This window comes from Ranitomeya variabilis, chromosome 2 (assembly GCF_051348905.1).
Source record: "Ranitomeya variabilis isolate aRanVar5 chromosome 2, aRanVar5.hap1, whole genome shotgun sequence".
Taxonomy (NCBI): Eukaryota; Metazoa; Chordata; class Amphibia; order Anura; family Dendrobatidae; genus Ranitomeya; species Ranitomeya variabilis.
Genome location: NC_135233.1, coordinates 492,534,301 through 492,558,995, shown reverse-complemented (window position 1 = coordinate 492,558,995; position 24,695 = coordinate 492,534,301). Strand labels below are relative to the sequence as shown.

At 49.8% G+C, this 24,695-nt stretch overlaps 1 protein-coding gene across 6 annotated transcripts in view; it reads left to right on the top strand.

Moving 5' to 3' along the window:
• Positions 1-4,140: 4,140 nt before the first annotated feature.
• RAB3IL1 (RAB3A interacting protein like 1) overlaps positions 4,141-24,695 on the top strand; it is a 147,664-nt gene continuing 127,109 nt past the window's right edge. For all 6 annotated transcript variants that reach the window (XM_077287966.1, XM_077287964.1, XM_077287962.1 and 3 more), the window contains exon 1: positions 4,141-4,324. In XM_077287966.1, coding sequence (XP_077144081.1) covers positions 4,263-4,324 — 62 coding nt within the window. In that variant the 5' untranslated portion in view covers positions 4,141-4,262. The remainder of the gene's footprint in view (positions 4,325-24,695) is intronic.

Here is a 24,695-nt window from a genome sequence, read left to right as displayed (position 1 = left end):
GAAAAAGCTTCAAATTTGGTGTTCCAATGGTGTGGAGAGAGCCAAAAAATCATCATGATGACTGTTATTTCTGTGCAGTGCAAGTGCAAGGATTCAATAAGCATAAGAAATGAAAATGGGAGTAACATGGAATCTGCAAGAAGGCCTGTCCCTCATTGTGAAGATGTGCCTGTACCTGTGTTTACCATAAATAACAGTCATCCCGTCTGGTCACGGAAGATCTTAAATTATTATCCCCTAGACGGAGATTTGATAACCTTACATTTAAACAGAGGAACGCCATAAAAGAACTACAGTCCTATAAGGACATTATTATCAAACCAGCTGACAAGGGGGGGAACGTAGTCATCTGGCCATGCAACAAATATGAGAAAGAGGCATTCCGCCAGTTGCGGGATGCCTCCACATATACTAAATTGACACATAGCCCTTTGACCTCCTTCTCCTCTCAGTTGCAGACCATCCTGGGTAGGGCCTTTGAGGATGGCATTATTGACAGGAAGGTGTTGGATGGCCTAACAGTAAGGTTCCCAAGAATACCTACTTTCTATCTGCTTCCGAAGGTCCACAAGGATCCCGTCAACCCACCGGGCCGTCCGATCGTGTCAGGTATTGATGGCCTATGTGACCCAATTTGTAAATTTATAGATTTCTTTTTAAAACCTCTCGTAGAAACACTGCCATCATACGTTAGAGACACGACGGACGTCCTTACACGGGTTGACGGCATCTTTGTGGAGCCTGGTACCCTCCTGGTCACCGCCGATGTACAAACACTCTATACGTGCATTGATCATGAGCATGGGTTGGCAGCGGTCCGCCTATTCTTGGGGGCCTCCGACTTGGGCAGCCCCATGTGTGAACTTATCCTCGAGCTGCTGCGTTTTGCCCTGACCCATAATTTCTTTACTTTTAAGGACGCTTTTTATCTGCAAAAGCGTGGCACGGCCATGGGTGCGGCCTGTGCCCCATCATACGCCAATCTCTTCCTGGGCTCATGGGAGAGGCACATTTTTGGTGATGGTGGGTTGCGGGCCGCTGCCCATGTGCTGTGCTGGCTTAGATATATTGATGATGTTCTTTTCTTGTGGGCGGGGACGACGCGGCAGCTCGAGGATTTTATGAGGGATCTTGATGCTAATCCCTTTAACATCAGGCTCACACATAATTTTGATCCGCAGCGTATAGACTTCCTGGATGTAACGTTGGAGATTGACATCACCCGTCATATCCAAACTGATGTATTCAGGAAGTCGACATCTGTTCATGCGCTATTAAGTGCGGATTCTGCGCACAATCCCTCCACCATTGGGGCTGTCCCGGTCGGACAGTTCCTTAGGATGAGGCGGATCTGCTCCACAGAGGATAGGTTTTTGGCACAGGCGGTTGACCTGGAGGGTCGGTTCAGGGATCGAGGATACAGTCGAAGAAGCATTAGGAGGGGTCTTGATAGAGCTAGGCGGACACCTCGTAGAGACCTCCTTTATGCCAATAATAGGAAACATATGGGAGATTCAAATCATGACAAAGTTAGGTTTATAACAACTTATAACCACGAATGGTCCCATATGAGAGAGATATTAAAAAAACATTGGCCGGTATTAAAGACTGAACCTTCCCTTGCACAGGTATTGGGTGACTTCCCTCTAATGACTGCAAGGAGATCCCCAAACCTAAGTAATCTTCTTGTCCGTAGCCATTACATTGCCCCGTATACTAATCCCTTTAGTACCAGGGGTCCGAGCTTGGGCTGTTTCCGGTGCGGCCATTGCCTGGCGTGTGAAAACATCATTCGGGCCACTACATTCAAATCCTCTGACGGTAGTAAGGAGTTCTCCATCCGGCAGCGTATTTCGTGCGGCACATCCAATGTGGTGTATTACGCCACATGTGGATGTTCATTGATCTACATTGGATTGACCTCCAGGGAACTACGGATACGTGTCCGTGAACACGTCAGGGATATACAGGCGGCTAGTACCGTAGAGGATGACTCTGACCTGAGGACTATTCCTCGCCACTTTAAACACTTTCATGGTTGTGATGCGAGGACTCTTCAGGTCAGAGGCATCGAGAGTATCCATTTGGGATTAAGAGGTGGTAACTACAAGAGGGCTCTTGCCCAGCGGGAGGCCAACTGGATTGTCCGGGTGGATACAATGACACCCAAAGGACTCAACGAGTCTTTAAGCTTTTCCTCTTTTTTATGAAGGTCGTCATCTGTGGTAACTTTTACCACGTTGACGGGATATTTATGATGTATTCTGCTCAAGTATATACTAAGTAGTATTGTGCAAATCGTGTGATTATGCTCTTGTCTTTTTCACCATGCCGTGCCCTCTGTGTCATCTCCCCCCATGGGTGGGTATCCACGCTGGATCCTTCTATGGTTTTACATTTGTTTTTATCCCCTTATTTATGTGTTCTCTCTTTTTGTATGATTCTCTTTTGCAGTTTTTAATCCACTGATGTCCGTGCGTGTCTTGTATCATCTCTGATTTATATCATCGCTGGCCGCAGTTTGAATATTTTTCCATCATATCAATATCGCCTCACAACAAAATGGACTAGATTGTTTTGGTCTTGTTTATGATGTTCTGTAATGGTATGACATTTACTATTTGCGGTATATTTATCGATCTTTTATGCGGCCTATCTTCCACTTACATCACTTATTGTTCCTCATGTACCATATTCACCTATAATACAGTGCTCGTACAGGGTCTTTCCCTGTTAGATTACCAACCGAGTAGTCTCTTGCTGGAGTGCGCATGCGCCGCCTCCCGCCCTGCTCCCTCCCGTGGCGGCGTCTCCAGTGCCTCGCGCGTGCGCTCTGGGTTCCCTCCCGGGCACACTCGGGATGCATGACGCCTGCTGCGGAGGTGGGGCTCGGCGGGCGGCGTGCGCATGCGCCGTTGTTTCCAGATCTTATTGGCTATTACGCCACACGTGACTGGTCACATGAGGGTCGGTTTATCACATTTAATGATGGCGGACACGCTCAGGGGCATCTCCCCTTGATAAAGCTACGTGAAATCGTGGGCGAAACGCGCGTCGGGGACTGTGCCTAGGATCGGTCCGGGTGTGTGCCACTCTCGGGCTCAGCATTGGTAAGAAAGACCATAATTTATTTGCTAAATTTATGCCGGTTTTTGGCTTATATACCTGTGTGCTACTATAGCTATAGGGTTCTTGCCTTGTATATCTGCATGCTGACCCCAATGGTGGTACACACCTGGTGATCCCCACTCATTCCTTTTAACCATCCTGTTTGCGAATTATATATGTATTTTTGTATGGACATAACTGTTTTGTATTTGTACTAATAAAATAGCTATTACCTATATGCTCCTTGGTTTCTCCTTTTTTCCTCATGGCTCTTATGGAGTTGGGTTCTTTCGGTGAGGGGTAGTTTTGCACTATTTTGCATTTCTTTACCTCTCCCAGTATCTAGTATGTTGCCTCGTTTTGTTATTATTTTCAGTTCAAGTACTAATCCAAAGAAATTAATGAGATGATGCGTCGCATTTACCAACAAGTGCTATAAATAAGATACCAAAAATGTCAAAAACTTGAGCCAATCTGGCAAAACTGATGACATATTCAGAATCAGCACCCCAAAAATACCCTAAATTCGATGAAATATCTTTGGCACCAAAAATGCTGTTGACCAGTGTAATAAGGGAGGAGACGCCATATTTGGAGGGGTTTGGTGCCATTCTGGTAGAGCGGTAAGGGGAGAAAAGCTGGAAGGTGGCAGCTGTGGAGGTGGTGAACCAGAGACGGAACAGGAGGTCTATGGGAAAGAGACCTCGGAGGAGAACATGGCTGTATGGCCAAGTGTGGCCTAGCATGTGTCACAGAGAGGACAGTGAGCGACTAGTGCTGAGCAGTGGTCTGGGGGCTGATAGAGTTGTGTCACGTATGGCCAGGGCTGTGGCCAGTAAACCACCAGCCCAGCAGGCATGTACATCCACAGACCAGTGCGGGAAACACTTGAGCATTTAGAGCTTGGCTGTAATAAGTAATAGTAACCAATCAGCACGCTCGTACAAATTCCACCCCCACAGCACTGATGAGTGGACTCATCTCATTGGATGGAATAACAGTCAATCACAGCCTACTTAGCAAACAGCTGGTTGCCGTGGAAATTCTAGCTGTGGCCCCTTAACTAGTGTATTTGTGGTATTGGGAAGATAAAGCGTCCTGTGAGAGACCAGGAAAAGAGACCCCCGGAGTAGAAACGTCACAGCTGCATAGTTATGCTGAAACCGGGCAGACTAGTGGAGAATACTGATGATCGCCTCACGGCCGCTCATGCCAGGTGCTCACCTGTCCCCCAATACTTTACTTAAAGGGAACCTGTCAGCACAATATCATCCCCAAAAGTCTGAATGAGGCCTAAATCAGTACCCCAACATCGCCCAGTCTGTTATATGCACACACGCAGATATATTGCTCCTAGTAAAGCCCATTATTGATCCCGCACAGTATGATTCCAAGCTCACTGATTCCTAGCTCATGGTCCCCGCAGAGCTCCTTAAAAAGTAAGGTGCACCCACAGTCCCCTGCACATAGTAAACGGCCCCCACTGTGCCACCACACAGAATAATATCTCCGCAGATCCTCAGACAGTATAACACCCACAAACTCCCCCACAGACCCTCCCATCACACAATATAATGACCCCAAAAGAATCCCCCACGGTATGATGTTCCTACAGACCCTCCCATCACACAGTATGATGACCCCAAGACTCCCCCACAGTATGATGTTCCCACAGACCCTCCCATCACAGAGTATGATGACCCCAAGACTCCCCCACAGTATGATGTTCCCACAGACCCTCCCATCACACAGTATGATGACCCCAAGACTCCCCCACAGTATGATGTTCCCACAGACCCTCCCATCACAGAGTATGATGACCCCAAGACTCCTCCACAGTATGATGTTCGCACAGACCCTCCCATCACACAGAATGATGACCCCAAAAGACTCCCCCACAGTATGATGCTCCCACAGACCCTCCCTTCACACAGAATGATGACCCCAAAAGACTCCCCCACAGTATGATGTTTCCACAGACCCTCCCATCACACAGAATGATGACCCCAAAAGACTCCCCCACAGTATGATGTTCCCACAGACCCTCCCTTCACACAGAATGATGACCCCAAAAGACTCCCCCACAGTATAATGTTCCCACAGACCCTCCCATCACACAATATGATGACCCAAAAGACTCCCCCACAGTATGATGTTCCCACAGACCCTCCCATCACACAGTATAATGACCCCAAAAGACTCCCCCACAGTATGATGCTCCAACAGACCCTCCCTTCACACAGAATGATGACCCCAAAAGACTCCCCCACAGTATGATGTTTCCACAGACCCTCCCATCACACAGAATGATGACCCCAAAAGACTCCCCCACAGTATGATGTTTCCACAGACCCTCCCATCACACAGAATGATGACCCCAAAAGACTACCCCACAGTATGATGTTCCCACAGACCCTCCCTTCACACAGAATGATGACCCCAAAAGACTCCCCCACAGTATAATGTTCCCACAGACCCTCCCATCACACAATATGATGACCCCAAAAGACTCCCCCGCAGTATGATGTTCCCACAGACCCTCCCATTACACAATATGATGACCCCAAAAGACAGCCCACAGTATAATGTTCCCACAGACCCTTCCATCACACAATATGATGACCCCAAGACTCCCCCACAGTATGATGCTCCCACAGACCCTCCCGTCACACAGTATAATGAACCCAAAAGACTCCCCCACAGTATGATGTTCCCACAGACCCACCCATTACACATTATGATGACCTCAAGACTCCCCCACAGTATGATGCTCCCACAGACCCTCCCATCACACAGGATAATGACCCCAAAAGACTCCCCCACAGTATGATGTTCCTACAGACCCTCCCATCACACAATATGATGACCCCAAAAGACTCCCCCACAGTATGATGTTCCCACAGACCCTCCCATCACACAGTATGATGACCTCAATACTCCCCCACAGCATGATGTTCGCACAGACCCTCCCATCACACAGTATGATGACCTCAAGACTCCCCCACAGTATGATGTTCGCACAGACCCTCCCATCGCTCAGAATTTTGACCCCAAAAGACTCCCCCACAGTATGATGTTCCAACAGACCCTCCCTTCACACAGAATGATGACCCCAAAAGACTCCCCCACAGTATGATGTACCCACAGACCCTCCCATCACGCAATATGATGACCCCAAAAGACTCACCCACAGTATGATGTTCCCACAGACCCTCCCATCACACAGCATGGTGACCCCAAAAGACTACCCCACAGTATGATGTTCCCACAGACCCTCCCATCACACAGTATGATAACCCCAAAAGACTCCCCCACAGTATGATGTTCCCACAGAACCTCCCATCACACAACGTGATAACCCCAAGACTCTCCCACGGTATGATGTTCACACAGACCCTCCCATCACACAGTATGATGACCCCAAGACTCTCCCACAGTATGATGTTCGCACAGACCCTCCCATCACACAATATGATGACCTCAAAAGACTACCCCACAGTATGATGTTCCCATAGACCCTCCCATCACACAGAATGATGACTCCAAAAGACTCCCCCACAGTATGATGTTACCACAGACCCTCCCATCACACTGTATGATAACCCCAAAAGACTCCCCCATAGTATGATGTTCCCACAGACCCTACCATCACACAGTATGATAACCCCAAGACTCTCCCACAGTATGATGTTCACACAGACCCTCCCATCACACAGTATGATGACCCCAAGACTCACCCACAGTATGATGTTCGCACAGACCCTCCCATCACACAGAATGATGACCCCAAGACTTCCCCACAGTATGATGTTCGCACAGACCCTCCCATCACACAGTATAATGACCCCAAGATTCCCCACAGTATGATGTTCGCACAGTCCCTCCCATCACACAGAATGATGACCCCAAGACTCCCCCACAGTATGATGTTACCACAGACCCTCCCATCACACAGTATGATAACCCCAAAAGACTCCCCCACAGTATGATGTTCCCACAGACCCTCCCATCACACAGTATGATAACCCCAAGACTCTCCCACAGTATGATGTTCACAGACCCTCGCATCACACAGTATGATGACCCCAAGACTCCCCCGCAGTGTGATGTTTACACAGACCCTCCCATCACACAGTATGATGACCCCAAGACTCCCCCACAGTATGATGTTCGCACAGACCCTCCCATCACACAGACTGATGACCCCAAAAGACTCCCCCACAGTATGATGTTTCCACAGACCCTCCCATCACACAGAATGATGACCCCAAGACTCCCCCACAGTATGATGTTTCCACAGACCCTCCCATCACACAGAATGATGACCCCAATAGACTCCCCCACAGTATGATGTTCCCACAGACCCTCCCTTCACACAGAATGATGACCCCAAAAGACTCCCCCACAGTATAATGTTCCCACAGACCCTCCGATCACACAATATGATGACCCCAAAAGACTCCCCCACAGTATGATGTTCCCACAGACCCTCCCATCACACAGTATAATGACCCCAAAAGACTCCCCCCCAGTATGATGCTCCCACAGACCCTCCCTTCACACAGAATGATGACCCCAAAAGACTCCCCCACAGTATGATGTTTCCACAGACCCTCCCATCACACAGAATGATGACCCCAAAAGACTCCCCCACAGTATGATGTTTCCACAGACCCTCCCTTCACACAGAATGATGACCCCAAAAGACTCCCCCACAGTATAATGTTCCCACAGACCCTCCCATCACACAATATGATGACCCCAAAAGACTTCCCCACAGTATGATGTTACCACAGACCCTCCCATCACACAGAATGATGACCCCAAAAGACTCCCCCACAGTATGATGCTCCCACAGACCCTCCCTTCACACAGAATGATGACCCCAAAAGACTCCCCCACAGTATGATGTTTCCACAGACCCTCCCATCACACAGAATGATGACCCCAAAAGACTCCCCCACAGTATGATGTTCCCACAGACCCTCCCTTCACACAGAATGATGACCCCAAAAGACTACCCCCCAGTATAATGTTCCCACAGACCCTCCCATCGCTCAGAATTTTGACCCCAAAAGACTCCCCCACAGTATGATGTTCCCACAGACCCTCCCTTCACACAGAATGATGACCCCAAAAGACTCCCCCCGCAGTATGATGTTCCCACAGACCCTCCCATTACACAATATGACCCCAAAAGACAGCCCACAGTATAATGTTCCCACAGACCCTTCCATCACACAGTATGATGACCCCAAGACTCACCCACAGTATGATGTTCGCACAGACCCTCCCATCACACAGAATGATGACCCCAATAGACTCCCCCACAGTATGATGTTCCCACAGACCCTCCCTTCACACAGAATGATGACCCCAAAAGACTCCCCCACAGTATAATGTTCCCACAGACCCTCCGATCACACAATATGATGACCCCAAAAGACTCCCCCACAGTATGATGTTCCCACAGACCCTCCCATCACACAGTATAATGACCCCAAAAGACTCCCCCACAGTATGATGCTCCCACAGACCCTCCCTTCACACAGAATGATGACCCCAAAAGACTCCCCCACAGTATGATGTTTCCACAGACCCTCCCATCACACAGAATGATGACCCCAAAAGACTCCCCCACAGTATGATGTTTCCACAGACCCTCCCTTCACACAGAATGATGACCCCAAAAGACTCCCCCACAGTATAATGTTCCCACAGACCCTCCCATCACACAATATGATGACCCCAAAAGACTTCCCCACAGTATGATGTTACCACAGACCCTCCCATCACACAGAATGATGACCCCAAAAGACTCCCCCACAGTATGATGCTCCCACAGACCCTCCCTTCACACAGAATGATGACCCCAAAAGACTCCCCCACAGTATGATGTTTCCACAGACCCTCCCATCACACAGAATGATGACCCCAAAAGACTCCCCCACAGTATGATGTTCCCACAGACCCTCCCTTCACACAGAATGATGACCCCAAAAGACTACCCCCCAGTATAATGTTCCCACAGACCCTCCCATCGCTCAGAATTTTGACCCCAAAAGACTCCCCCACAGTATGATGTTCCCACAGACCCTCCCTTCACACAGAATGATGACCCCAAAAGACTCCCCCCGCAGTATGATGTTCCCACAGACCCTCCCATTACACAATATGACCCCAAAAGACAGCCCACAGTATAATGTTCCCACAGACCCTTCCATCACACAGTATGATGACCCCAAGACTCACCCACAGTATGATGTTCGCACAGACCCTCCCATCACACAGTATGATGACCCCAAGATTCCCCACAGTATGATGTTCGCACAGTCCCTCCCATCACACAGAATGATGACCCCAAGACTCCCCCACAGTATGATGTTACCACAGACCCTCCCATCACACAGTATGATAACCCCAAAAGACTCCCCCACAGTATGATGTTCACACAGACCCTCCCATCACACAGTATGATGACCCCAAGACTCCCCCGCAGTATGATATTCACACAGACCCTCCCATCACACAGTATGATGACCCCAAGACTCCCCCACAGTATGATGTTCGCACAGACCCTCCCATCACACAGAATGATGACCCCAAAAGACTCCCCCACAGTATGATGCTCCCACAGACCCTCCCTTCACACAGAATGATGACCCCAAAAGACTCCCCCACAGTATGATGTTTCCACAGACCCTCCCATCACACAGAATGATGACCCCAATAGACGCCCCCACAGTATGATGTTCCCACAGACCCTCCCTTCACACAGAATGATGACCCCAAAAGACTCCCCCACAGTATAATGTTCCCACAGACCCTCCGATCACACAATATGATGACCCCAAAAGACTCCCCCACAGTATGATGTTCCCACAGACCCTCCCATCACACAGTATAATGACCCCAAAAGACTCCCCCACAGTATGATGCTCCCACAGACCCTCCCTTCACACACAATGATGACCCCAAAAGACTCCCCCACAGTATGATGTTTCCACAGACCCTCCCATCACACAGAATGATGACCCCAAAAGACTCCCCCACAGTATGTTTCCACAGACCCTCCCTTCACACAGAATGATGACCCCAAAAGACTCCCCCACAGTATAATGTTCCCACAGACCCTCCCATCACACAATATGATGACCCCAAAAGACTTCCCCACAGTATGATGTTACCACAGACCCTCCCATCACACAGAATGATGACCCCAAAAGACTCCACCACAGTATGATGCTCCCACAGACCCTCCCTTCACACAGAAAGATGACCCCAAAAGACTCCCCCACAGTATGATGTTTCCACAGACCCTCCCATCACACAGAATGAAGACCCCAAAAGACTCCCCCACAGTATGATGTTCCCACAGACCCTCCCTTCACACAGAATGATGACCCCAAAAGACTACCCCCCAGTATAATGTTCCCACAGACCCTCCCATCACGCAATATGATGACCCCAAAAGACTCCCCCACAGTATGATGTTCCCACAGACCCTCCCATCACACAGTATAATGACCCCAAAAGACTCCCCCCGCAGTATGATGTTCCCACAGACCCTCCCATTACACAATATGACCCCAAAAGACAGCCCACAGTATAATGTTCCCACAGACCCTTCCATCACACAGTATGATGACCCCAAGACTCCCCCACAGTATGATGCTCCCACAGACCCTCCCGTCACACAGTATAATGAACCCAAAAGACTCCCCCACAGTATGATGTTCCCACAGACCCACCCATTACACAGTATGATGACCTCAAGACTCCCCCACAGTATGATGCTCCCACAGACCCTCCCATCACACAGTATAATGACCACAAAATCCCATCACACAATATGATGACCCCAAAAAACTCCCCCACAGTAAGATGTTCCCACAGACCCTCCCATCACACAGTATGATAACCCCAAGAGTCTCCCACAGTATGATGTTCACACAGACCCTCCCATCACACAGTATGATGACCCCAAGACTCCCCCACAGTATGATGTTCGCACAGACCCTCCCATCACACAATATGATGACCTCAAAAGACTACCCCACAGTATGATGTTCCCACAGACCCTCCCATCACACAGAATGATGACCCCAAAAGACTCCCCCACAGTATGATGTTACCACAGACCCTCCCATCACACAGTATGATGACTCCAAGACTCCCCCACAGTATGATGTTCGCACAGACCCTCCCATCGCTCAGAATTTTGACCCCAAAAGACTCCCCCACAGTATGATGTTCCCACAGACCCTCCCTTCACACAGAATGATGACCCCAAAAGACTCCCCCACAGTATGATGTACCCACAGACCCTCCCATCATTGCAATATGATGACCCCAAAAGACTCACCCACAGTATGATGTTCCCACAGACCCTCCCATCACACAGCATGGTGACCCCAAAAGACTACCCCACAGTATGATGTTCCCACAGACCCTCCCATCACACAGTATGATAACCCCAAAAGACTCCCCCACAGTATGATGTTCCCACAGAACCTCCCATCACACAACGTGATAACCCCAAGACTCTCCCACGGTATGATGTTCACACAGACCCTCCCATCACACAGTATGATGACCCCAAGACTCTCCCACAGTATGATGTTCGCACAGACCCTCCCATCACACAATATGATGACCTCAAAAGACTACCCCACAGTATGATGTTCCCATAGACCCTCCCATCACACAGAATGATGACTCCAAAAGACTCCCCCACAGTATGATGTTACCACAGACCCTCCCATCACACTGTATGATAACCCCAAAAGACTCCCCCATAGTATGATGTTCCCACAGACCCTACCATCACACAGTATGATAACCCCAAGACTCTCCCACAGTATGATGTTCACACAGACCCTCCCATCACACAGTATGATGACCCCAAGACTCACCCACAGTATGATGTTCGCACAGACCCTCCCATCACACAGAATGATGACCCCAAGACTTCCCCACAGTATGATGTTCGCACAGTCCCTCCCATCACACAGAATGATGACCCCAAGACTCCCCCACAGTATGATGTTACCACAGACCCTCCCATCACACAGTATGATAACCCCAAAAGACTCCCCCACAGTATGATGTTCCCACAGACCCTCCCATCACACAGTATGATAACCCCAAGACTCTCCCACAGTATGATGTTCACAGACCCTCCCATCACACAGTATGATGACCCCAAGACTCCCCCGCAGTATGATGTTTACACAGACCCTCCCATCACACAGTATGATGACCCCAAGACTCCCCCACAGTATGATGTTCGCACAGACCCTCCCATCACACAATATGATGACCTCAAAAGACTACCCCACAGTATGATGTTCCCATAGACCCTCCCATCACACAGAATGATGACTCCAAAAGACTCCCCCACAGTATGATGTTACCACAGACCCTCCCATCACACTGTATGATAACCCCAAAAGACTCCCCCATAGTATGATGTTCCCACAGACCCTACCATCACACAGTATGATAACTCCAAGACTCTCCCACAGTATGATGTTCACACAGACCCTCCCATCACACAGTATGATGACCCCAAGACTCACCCACAGTATGATGTTCGCACAGACCCTCCCATCACACAGAATGATGACCCCAAGACTTCCCCACAGTATGATGTTCGCACAGTCCCTCCCATCACACAGAATGATGACCCCAAGACTCCCCCACAGTATGATGTTACCACAGACCCTCCCATCACACAGTATGATAACCCCAAAAGACTCCCCCACAGTATGATGTTCCCACAGACCCTCCCATCACACAGTATGATAACCCCAAGACTCTCCCACAGTATGATGTTCACAGACCCTCCCATCACACAGTATGATGACCCCAAGACTCCCCCGCAGTATGATGTTTACACAGACCCTCCCATCACACAGTATGATGACCCCAAGACTCCCCCACAGTATGATGTTCGCACAGACCCTCCCATCACACAGAATGATGACCCCAAAAGACTCCCCCACAGTATGATGCTCTCACAGACCCTCCCTTCACACAGAATGATGACCCCAAAAGACTCCCCCACAGTATGATGTTTCCACAGACCCTCCCATCACACAGAATGATGACCCCAAAAGACTCCCCCACAGTATGATGTTCCCACAGACCCTCCCGACACACAGAATGATGACCCCAAAAGACTCCCCCACAGTATAATATTCCCACAGACCCTCCCATCACACAATATGATGACCCCAAAAGACTCCCTCACAGTATGATGTTCCCACAGACCCTCCCATCACACAGTATAATGACCCCAAAAGACTCCCCCACAGTATGATGCTCCCACAGACCCTCCCTTCACACAGAATGATGACCCCAAGAGACTCCCCCACAGTATGATGTTTCCACAGACCCTCCCATCACACAGAATGATGACCCCAAAAGACTCCCCCACAGTATGATGTTCGCACAGACCCTCCCATCACACAGAATGATGACCCCAAGACTCCCCCACAGTATGATGTTCCCACAGACCCTCCCATCACACAGTATGATAACCCCAAGTCTCTCCCACAGTATGATGTTCACACAGACCATCCCATCACATAGTATGATGACCCCAAGACTCCCCCACAGTATGACGTTCACACAGACCCTCCCATCACACAGTATGATGACCCCAAAAGACTCCCCCACAGTATGATGTTTCCACAGACCCTCCCTTCATGCAGAATGATGACCCCAAAAGACTCCCCCACACTATGATGTTCCCACAGACCCTCCCTTCACACAGAATGATGACCCCAAAAGACTCCCCCACAGTATGATATACCCACAGACCCTCCCATCACGCAATATGATGACCCCAAAAGACTCCCCCACAGTATGATGTTCCCACAGACCCTCCCATCACACAGCATGGTGACCCCAAGACTCTCCCACGGTATGATGTTCGCACAGACCCTCCCATCACACAATATGATGACCTCAAAAGACTACCCCACAGTTTGATGTTCCCATAGACCCTCCCATCACACAGAATGATGACCCCAAAAGACTCCCCCACAGTATGATGTTACCACAGACCCTCCCATCACGCTGTATGATAACCCCAAAAGACTCCCCCATAGTATGATGTTCCCACAGACCCTCCCATCACATAGAATGATGACCCCAAAAGACTCCCCCACAGTATGATGTTACCACAGACCCTCCCATCACACAGTATGATGACTCCAAGACTCCCCCACAGTATGATGTTCGCACAGACCCTCCCATCGCTCAGAATTTTGACCCCAAAAGACTCCCCCACAGTATGATGTTCCAACAGACCCTCCCTTCACACAGAATGATGACCCCAAAAGACTCCCCCACAGTATGATGTACCCACAGACCCTCCCATCACGCAATATGATGACCCCAAAAGACTCACCCACAGTATGATGTTCCCAGAGACCCTCCCATCACACAGCATGGTGACCCCAAAAGACTACCCCACAGTATGATGTTCCCACAGACCCTCCCATCACACAGTATGATAACCCCAAAAGACTCCCCCACAGTATGATGTTCCCACAGAACCTCCCATCACACAACGTGATAACCCCAAGACTCTCCCACGGTATGATGTTCACACAGACCCTCCCATCACACAGTATGATGACCCCAAGACTCTCCCACAGTATGATGTTCGCACAGACCCTCCCATCACACAATATGATGACCTCAAAAGACTACCCCACAGTATGATGTTCCCATAGACCCTCCCATCACACAGAATGATGACTCCAAAAGACTCCCCCACAGTATGATGTTACCACAGACCCTCCCATCACACTGTATGATAACCCCAAAAGACTCCCCCATAGTATGATGTTCCCACAGACCCTACCATCACACAGTATGATAACCCCAAGACTCTCCCACAGTATGATGTTCACACAGACCCTCCCATCACACAGTATGATGACCCCAAGACTCACCCACAGTATGATGTTCGCACAGACCCTCCCATCACACAGAATGATGACCCCAAGACTTCCCCACAGTATGATGTTCGCACAGACCCTCCCATCACACAGTATAATGACCCCAAGATTCCCCACAGTATGATGTTCGCACAGTCCCTCCCATCACACAGAATGATGACCCCAAGACTCCCCCACAGTATGATGTTACCACGGACCCTCCCATCACACAGTATGATAACCCCAAAAGACTCCCCCACAGTATGATGTTCCCACAGACCCTCCCATCACACAGTATGATAACCCCAAGACTCTCCCACAGTATGATGTTCACAGACCCTCGCATCACACAGTATGATGACCCCAAGACTCCCCCGCAGTATGATGTTTACACAGACCCTCCCATCACACAGTATGATGACCCCAAGACTCCCCCACAGTATGATGTTCGCACAGACCCTCCCATCACACAGAATGATGACCCCAAAAGACTCCCCCACAGTATGATGCTCTCACAGACCCTCCCTTCACACAGAATGATGACCCCAACAGACTCCCCCACAGTATGATGTTCGCACAGACCCTCCCATCACACAGAATGATGACCCCAAAAGACTCCCCCACAGTATGATGCTCTCACAGACCCTCCCTTCACACAGAATGATGACCCCAAAAGACTCCCCCACAGTATGATGTTTCCACAGACCCTCCCATCACACAGAATGATGACCCCAAAAGACTCCCCCACAGTATGATGTTCCCACAGACCCTCCCGACACACAGAATGATGACCCCAAAAGACTCCCCCACAGTATAATATTCCCACAGACCCTCCCATCACACAATATGATGACCCCAAAAGACTCCCCCACAGTATGATGTTCCCACAGACCCTCCCATCACACAGTATAATGACCCCAAAAGACTCCCCCACAGTATGATGCTCCCACAGACCCTCCCTTCACACAGAATGATGACCCCAAAAGACTCCCCCACAGTATGATGTTTCCACAGACCCTCCCATCACACAGAATGATGACCCCAAGACTCCCCCACAGTATGATGTTTCCACAGACCCTCCCATCACACAGAATGATGACCCCAATAGACTCCCCCACAGTATGATGTTCCCACAGACCCTCCCTTCACACAGAATGATGACCCCAAAAGACTCCCCCACAGTATAATGTTCCCACAGACCCTCCGATCACACAATATGATGACCCCAAAAGACTCCCCCACAGTATGATGTTCCCACAGACCCTCCCATCACACAGTATAATGACCCCAAAAGACTCCCCCACAGTATGATGCTCCCACAGACCCTCCCTTCACACAGAATGATGACCCCAAAAGACTCCCCCACAGTATGATGTTTCCACAGACCCTCCCATCACAAAGAATGATGACCCCAAAAGACTCCCCCACAGTATGATGTTTCCACAGACCCTCCCTTCACACAGAATGATGACCCCAAAAGACTCCCCCACAGTATAATGTTCCCACAGACCCTCCCATCACACAATATGATGACCCCAAAAGACTCCCCCACAGTATGATGCTCCCACAGACCCTCCCTTCACACAGAATGATGACCCAAAAAGACTCCCCCACAGTATGATGTTTCCACAGACCCTCCCATCACACAGAATGATGACCCCAAAAGACTCCCCCACAGTATGATGTTCCCACAGACCCTCCCTTCACACAGAATGATGACCCCAAAAGACTACCCCCCAGTATAATGTTCCCACAGACCCTCCCATCACACAATATGATGACCCCAAAAGACTCCCCCACAGTATGATGCTCCCACAGACCCTCCCATCACACAGTATAATGACCCCAAAAGACTCCCCCCGCAGTATGATGTTCCCACAGACCCTCCCATTACACAATATGACCCCAAAAGACAGCCCACAGTATAATGTTCCCACAGACCCTTCCATCACACAGTATGATGACCCCAAGACTCACCCACAGTATGATGTTCGCACAGACCCTCCCATCACACAGAATGATGACCCCAAGACTTCCCCACAGTATGATGTTCGCACAGACCCTCCCATCACACAGTATGATGACCCCAAGATTCCCCACAGTATGATGTTCGCACAGTCCCTCCCATCACACAGAATGATGACCCCAAGACTCCCCCACAGTATGATGTTACCACAGACCCTCCCATCACACAGTATGATAACCCCAAAAGACTCCCCCACAGTATGATGTTCACACAGACCCTCCTATCACACAGTATGATGACCCCAAGACTCCCCCGCAGTATGATATTCACACAGACCCTCCCATCACACAGTATGATGACCCCAAAAGACTCCCCCACAGTATGATGCTCTCACAGACCCTCCCTTCACACAGAATGATGACCCCAACAGACTCCCCCACAGTATGATGTTCGCACAGACCCTCCCATCACACAGAATGATGACCCCAAAAGACTCCCCCACAGTATGATGCTCTCACAGACCCTCCCTTCACACAGAATGATGACCCCAAAAGACTCCCCCACAGTATGATGTTTCCACAGACCCTCCCATCACACAGAATGATGACCCCAAAAGACTCCCCCACAGTATGATGTTCCCACAGACCCTCCCGACACACAGAATGATGACCCCAAAAGACTCCCCCACAGTATAATATTCCCACAGACCCTCCCATCACACAATATGATGACCCCAAAAGACTCCCCCACAGTATGATGTTCCCACAGACCCTCCCATCACACAGTATAATGACCCCAAAAGACTCCCCCACAGTATGATGCTCCCACAGACCCTCCCTTCACACAGAATGATGACCCCAAAAGACTCCCCCACAGTATGATGTTTCCACAGACCCTCCCATCACACAGAATGATGACCCCAAGACTCCCCCACAGTATGATGTTTCCACAGACCCTCCCATCACACAGAATGATGACCCCAATAGACTCCCCCACAGTATGATGTTCCCACAGACCCTCCCTTCACACAGAATGATGACCCCAAAAGACTCCCCCACAGTATAATGTTCCCACAGACCCTCCGATCACACAATATGATGACCCCAAAAGACTCCCCCACAGTATGATGTTCCCACAGACCCTCCCATCACACAGTATAATGACCCCAAAAGACTCCCCCACAGTATGATGCTCCCACAGACCCTCCCTTCACACAGAATGATGACCCCAAAAGACTCCCCCACAGTATAATGTTTCCACAGACCCTCCCATCACACAGAATGATGACCCCAAAAGACTCCCCCACAGTATGATGTTTCCACAGACCCTCCCTTCACACAGAATGATGACCCCAAAAGACTCCCCCACAGTATAATGTTCCCACAGACCCTCCCATCACACAATATGATGACCCCAAAAGACTTCCCCACAGTATGATGTTACCACAGACCCTCCCATCACACAGAATGATGACCCCAAAAGACTCCCCCACAGTATGATGCTCCCACAGACCCTCCCTTCACACAGAATGATGACCCCAAAAGACTCCCCCACAGTATGATGTTTCCACAGACCCTCCCATCACACAGAATGATGACCCCAAAAGACTCCCCCACAGTATGATGTTCCCACAGACCCTCCCTTCACACAGAATGATGACCCCAAAAGACTACCCCCCAGTATAATGTTCCCACAGACCCTCCCATCACACAATATGATGACCCCAAAAGACACCCCCACAGTATGATGTTCCCACAGACCCTCCCATCACACAGTATAATGACCCCAAAAGACTCCCCCCGCAGTATGATGTTCCCACAGACCCTCCCATTACACAATATGACCCCAAAAGACAGCCCACAGTATAATGTTCCCACAGACCCTTCCATCACACAGTATGATGACCCCAAGACTCACCCACAGTATGATGTTCGCACAGACCCTCCCATCACACAGAATGATGACCCCAAGACTTCCCCACAGTATGATGTTCGCACAGACCCTCCCATCACACAGTATGATGACCCCAAGATTCCCCACAGTATGATGTTCGCACAGTCCCTCCCATCACACAGAATGATGACCCCAAGACTCCCCCACAGTATGATGTTCACACAGACCCTCCCATCACACAGTATGATGACCCCAGGACTCCCCCGCAGTATGATATTCACACAGACCCTCCCATCACACAGTATGATGACCCCAAGACTCCCCCACAGTATGATGTTCGCACAGACCCTCCCATCACACAGAATGATGACCCCAAAAGACTCCCCCACAGTATGATGCTCCCACAGACCCTCCCTTCACACAGAATGATGACCCCAAAAGACTCCACCACAGTATGATGTTTCCACAGACCCTCCCATCACACAGAATGATGACCCCAATAGACGCCCCCACAGTATGATGTTCCCACAGACCCTCCCTTCACACAGAATGATGACCCCAAAAGACTCCCCCACAGTATAATGTTCCCACAGACCCTCCGATCACACAATATGATGACCCCAAAAGACTCCCCCACAGTATGATGTTCCCACAGACCCTCCCATCACACAGTATAATGACCCCAAAAGACTCCCCCACAGTATGATGCTCCCACAGACCCTCCCTTCACACAGAATGATGACCCCAAAAGACTCCCCCACAGTATGATGTTTCCACAGACCCTCCCATCACACAGAATGATGACCCCAAAAGACTCCCCCACAGTATAATGTTCCCACAGACCCTCCCATCACACAATATGATGACCCCAAAAGACTTCCCCACAGTATGATGTTACCACAGACCCTCCCATCACACAGAATGATGACCCCAAAAGACTCCCCCACAGTATGATGCTCCCACAGACCCTCCCTTCACACAGAATGATGACCCCAAAAGACTCCCCCACAGTATGATGTTTCCACAGACCCTCCCATCACACAGAATGATGACCCCAAAAGACTCCCCCACAGTATGATGTTCCCACAGACCCTCCCTTCACACAGAATGATGACCCCAAAAGACTACCCCCCAGTATAATGTTCCCACAGACCCTCCCATCACACAATATGATGACCCCAAAAGACTCCCCCACAGTATGATGTTCCCACAGACCCTCCCATCACACAGTATAATGACCCCAAAAGACTCCCCCCGCAGTATGATGTTCCCACAGACCCTCCCATTACACAATATGACCCCAAAAGACAGCCCACAGTATAATGTTCCCACAGACCCTTCCATCACACAGTATGATGACCCCAAGACTCCCCCACAGTATGATGCTCCCACAGACCCTCCCGTCACACAGTATAATGAACCCAAAAGACTCCCCCACAGTATGATGTTCCCACAGACCCTCCCATCACACAGTATGATAACCCCAAGACTCTCCCACAGTATGATGTTCACACAGACCCTCCCATCACACAGTATGATGACCCCAAGACTCCCCCACAGTATGATGTTCGCACAGACCCTCCCATCACACAATATGATGACCTCAAAAGACTACCCCACAGTATGATGTTCCCACAGACCCTCCCATCACACAGAATGATGACCCCAAAAGACTCCACCACAGTATGATGTTACCACAGACCCTCCCATCACACAGTATGATGACTCCAAGACTCCCCCACAGTATGATGTTCGCACAGACCCTCCCATCGCTCAGAATTTTGACCCCAAAAGACTCCCCCACAGTATGATGTTCCCACAGACCCTCCCTTCACACAGAATGATGACCCCAAAAGACTCCCCCACAGTATGATGTACCCACAGACCCTCCCATCACGCAATATGATGACCCCAAAAGACTCACCCACAGTATGATGTTCGCACAGACCCTCCCATCACACAATATGATGACCTCAAAAGACTACCCCACAGTATGATGTTCCCATAGACCCTCCCATCACACAGAATGATGACTCCAAAAGACTCCCCCACAGTATGATGTTACCACAGACCCTCCCATCACACTGTATGATAACCCCAAAAGACTCCCCCATAGTATGATGTTCCCACAGACCCTACCATCACACAGTATGATAACCCCAAGACTCTCCCACAGTATGATGTTCACACAGACCCTCCCATCACACAGTATGATGACCCCAAGACTCACCCACGGTATGATGTTCGCACAGACCCTCCCATCACACAGAATGATGACCCCAAGACTTCACCACAGTATGATGTTCGCACAGACCCTCCCATCACACAGTATAATGACCCCAAGATTCCCCACAGTATGATGTTCGCACAGTCCCTCCCATCACACAGAATGATGACCCCAAGACTCCCCCACAGTATGATGTTACCACAGACCCTCCCATCACACAGTATGATAACCCCAAAAGACTCCCCCACAGAATGATGTTCCCACAGACCCTCCCATCACACAGTATGATAACCCCAAGACTCTCCCACAGTATGATGTTCACAGACCCTCCCATCACACAGTATGATGACCCCAAGACTCCCCCGCAGTATGATGTTTACACAGACCCTCCCATCACACAGTATGATGACCCCAAGACTCCCCCACAGTATGATGTTCGCACAGACCCTCCCATCACACAGAATGATGACCCCAAAAGACTCCCCCACAGTATGATGCTCTCACAGACCCTCCCTTCACACAGAATGATGACCCCAAAAGACTCCCCCACAGTATGATGTTTCCACAGACCCTCCCATCACACAGAATGATGACCCCAAAAGACTCCCCCACAGTATGATGTTCCCACAGACCCTCCCGACACACAGAATGATGACCCCAAAAGACTCCCCCACAGTATAATATTCCCACAGACCCTCCCATCACACAATATGATGACCCCAAAAGACTCCCCCACAGTATGATGTTCCCACAGACCCTCCCATCACACAGTATAATGACCCCAAAAGACTCCCCCACAGTATGATGCTCCCACAGACCCTCCCTTCACACAGAATGATGACCCCAAAAGACTCCCCCACAGTATGATGTTTCCACAGACCCTCCCATCACACAGAATGATGACCCCAAGACTCCCCCACAGTATGATGTTTCCACAGACCCTCCCATCACACAGAATGATGACCCCAATAGACTCCCCCACAGTATGATGTTCCCACAGACCCTCCCTTCACACAGAATGATGACCCCAAAAGACTCCCCCACAGTATAATGTTCCCACAGACCCTCCGATCACACAATATGATGACCCCAAAAGACTCCCCCACAGTATGATGTTTCCACAGACCCTCCCATCACACAGAATGATGACCCCAAAAGACTCCCCCACAGTATGATGTTTCCACAGACCCTCCCTTCACACAGAATGATGACCCCAAAAGACTCCCCCACAGTATAATGTTCCCACAGACCCTCCCATCACACAATATGATGACCCCAAAAGACTTCCCCACAGTATGATGTTCCCACAGACCCTCCCTTCACACAGAATGATGACCCCAAAAGACTCCCCCACAGTATAATGTTCCCACAGACCCTCCGATCACACAATATGATGACCCCAAAAGACTCCCCCACAGTATGATGTTCCCACAGACCCTCCCATCACACAGTATAATGACCCTAAAAGACTCCCCCACAGTATGATGCTCCCACAGACCCTCCCTTCACACAGAATGATGACCCCAAAAGACTCCCCCTCAGTATGATGTTTCCACAGACCCTCCCATCACACAGAATGATGACCCCAAAAGACTCCCCCACAGTATGATGTTTCCACAGACCCTCCCTTCACACAGAATGATGACCCCAAAAGACTCCCCCACAGTATAATGTTCCCACAGACCCTCCCATCACACAATATGATGACCCCAAAAGACTTCCCCACAGTATGATGTTACCACAGACCCTCCCATCACACAGAATGATGACCCCAAAAGACTCCCCCACAGTATGATGCTCCCACAGACCCTCCCTTCACACAGAATGATGACCCCAAAAGACTCCCCCACAGTATGATGTTTCCACAGACCCTCCCATCACACAGAATGATGACCCCAAAAGACTCCCCCACAGTATGATGTTCCCACAGACCCTCCCTTCACACAGAATGATGACCCCAAAAGACTCCCCCACAGTATGATGTTCCCACAGACCCTCCCATCACACAGTATAATGACCCCAAAAGACTCCCCCCGCAGTATGATGTTCCCACAGACCCTCCCATTACACAATATGACCCCAAAAGACAGCCCACAGTATAATGTTCCCACAGACCCTTCCATCACACAGTATGATGACCCCAAGACTCACCCACAGTATGATGTTCGCACAGACCCTCCCATCACACAGAATGATGACCCCAAGACTTCCCCACAGTATGATGTTCGCACAGACCCTCCCATCACACAGTATGATGACCCCAAGATTCCCCACAGTATGATGTTCGCACAGTCCCTCCCATCACACAGAATGATGACCCCAAGACTCCCCCACAGTATGATGTTACCACAGACCCTCCCATCACACAGTATGATAACCCCAAAAGACTCCCCCACAGTATGATGTTCACAAAGACCCTCCCATCACACAGTATGATGACCCCAAGACTCCCCCGCAGTACGATATTCACACAGACCCTCCCATCACACAGTATGATGACCCCAAAAGACTCCCCCACAGTATGATGCTCTCACAGACCCTCCCTTCACACAGAATGATGACCCCAACAGACTCCCCCACAGTATGATGTTCGCACAGACCCTCCCATCACACAGAATGATGACCCCAAAAGACTCCCCCACAGTATGATGCTCTCACAGACCCTCCCTTCACACAGAATGATGACCCCAAAAGACTCCCCCACAGTATGATGTTTCCACAGACCCTCCCATCACACAGAATGATGACCCCAAAAGACTCCCCCACAGTATGATGTTCCCACAGACCCTCCCGACACACAGAATGATGACCCCAAAAGACTCCCCCACAGTATAATATTCCCACAGACCCTCCCATCACACAATATGATGACCCCAAAAGACTCCCCCACAGTATGATGTTCCCACAGACCCTCCCATCACACAGTATAATGACCCCAAAAGACTCCCCCACAGTATGATGCTCCCACAGACCCTCCCTTCACACAGAATGATGACCCCAAAAGACTCCCCCACAGTATGATGTTTCCACAGACCCTCCCATCACACAGAATGATGACCCCAAGACTCCCCCACAGTATGATGTTTCCACAGACCCTCCCATCACACAGAATGATGACCCCAATAGACTCCCCCACAGTATGATGTTCCCACAGACCCTCCCTTCACACAGAATGATGACCCCAAAAGACTCCCCCACAGTATAATGTTCCCACAGACCCTCCGATCACACAATATGATGACCCCAAAAGACTCCCCCACAGTATGATGTTCCCACAGACCCTCCCATCACACAGTATAATGACCCCAAAAGACTCCCCCACAGTATGATGCTCCCACAGACCCTCCCTTCACACAGAATGATGACCCCAAAAGACTCCCCCACAGTATGATGTTTCCACAGACCCTCCCATCACACAGAATGATGACCCCAAAAGACTCCCCCACAGTATGATGTTTCCACAGACCCTCCCTTCACACAGAATGATGACCCCAAAAGACTCCCCCACAGTATAATGTTCCCACAGACCCTCCCATCACACAATATG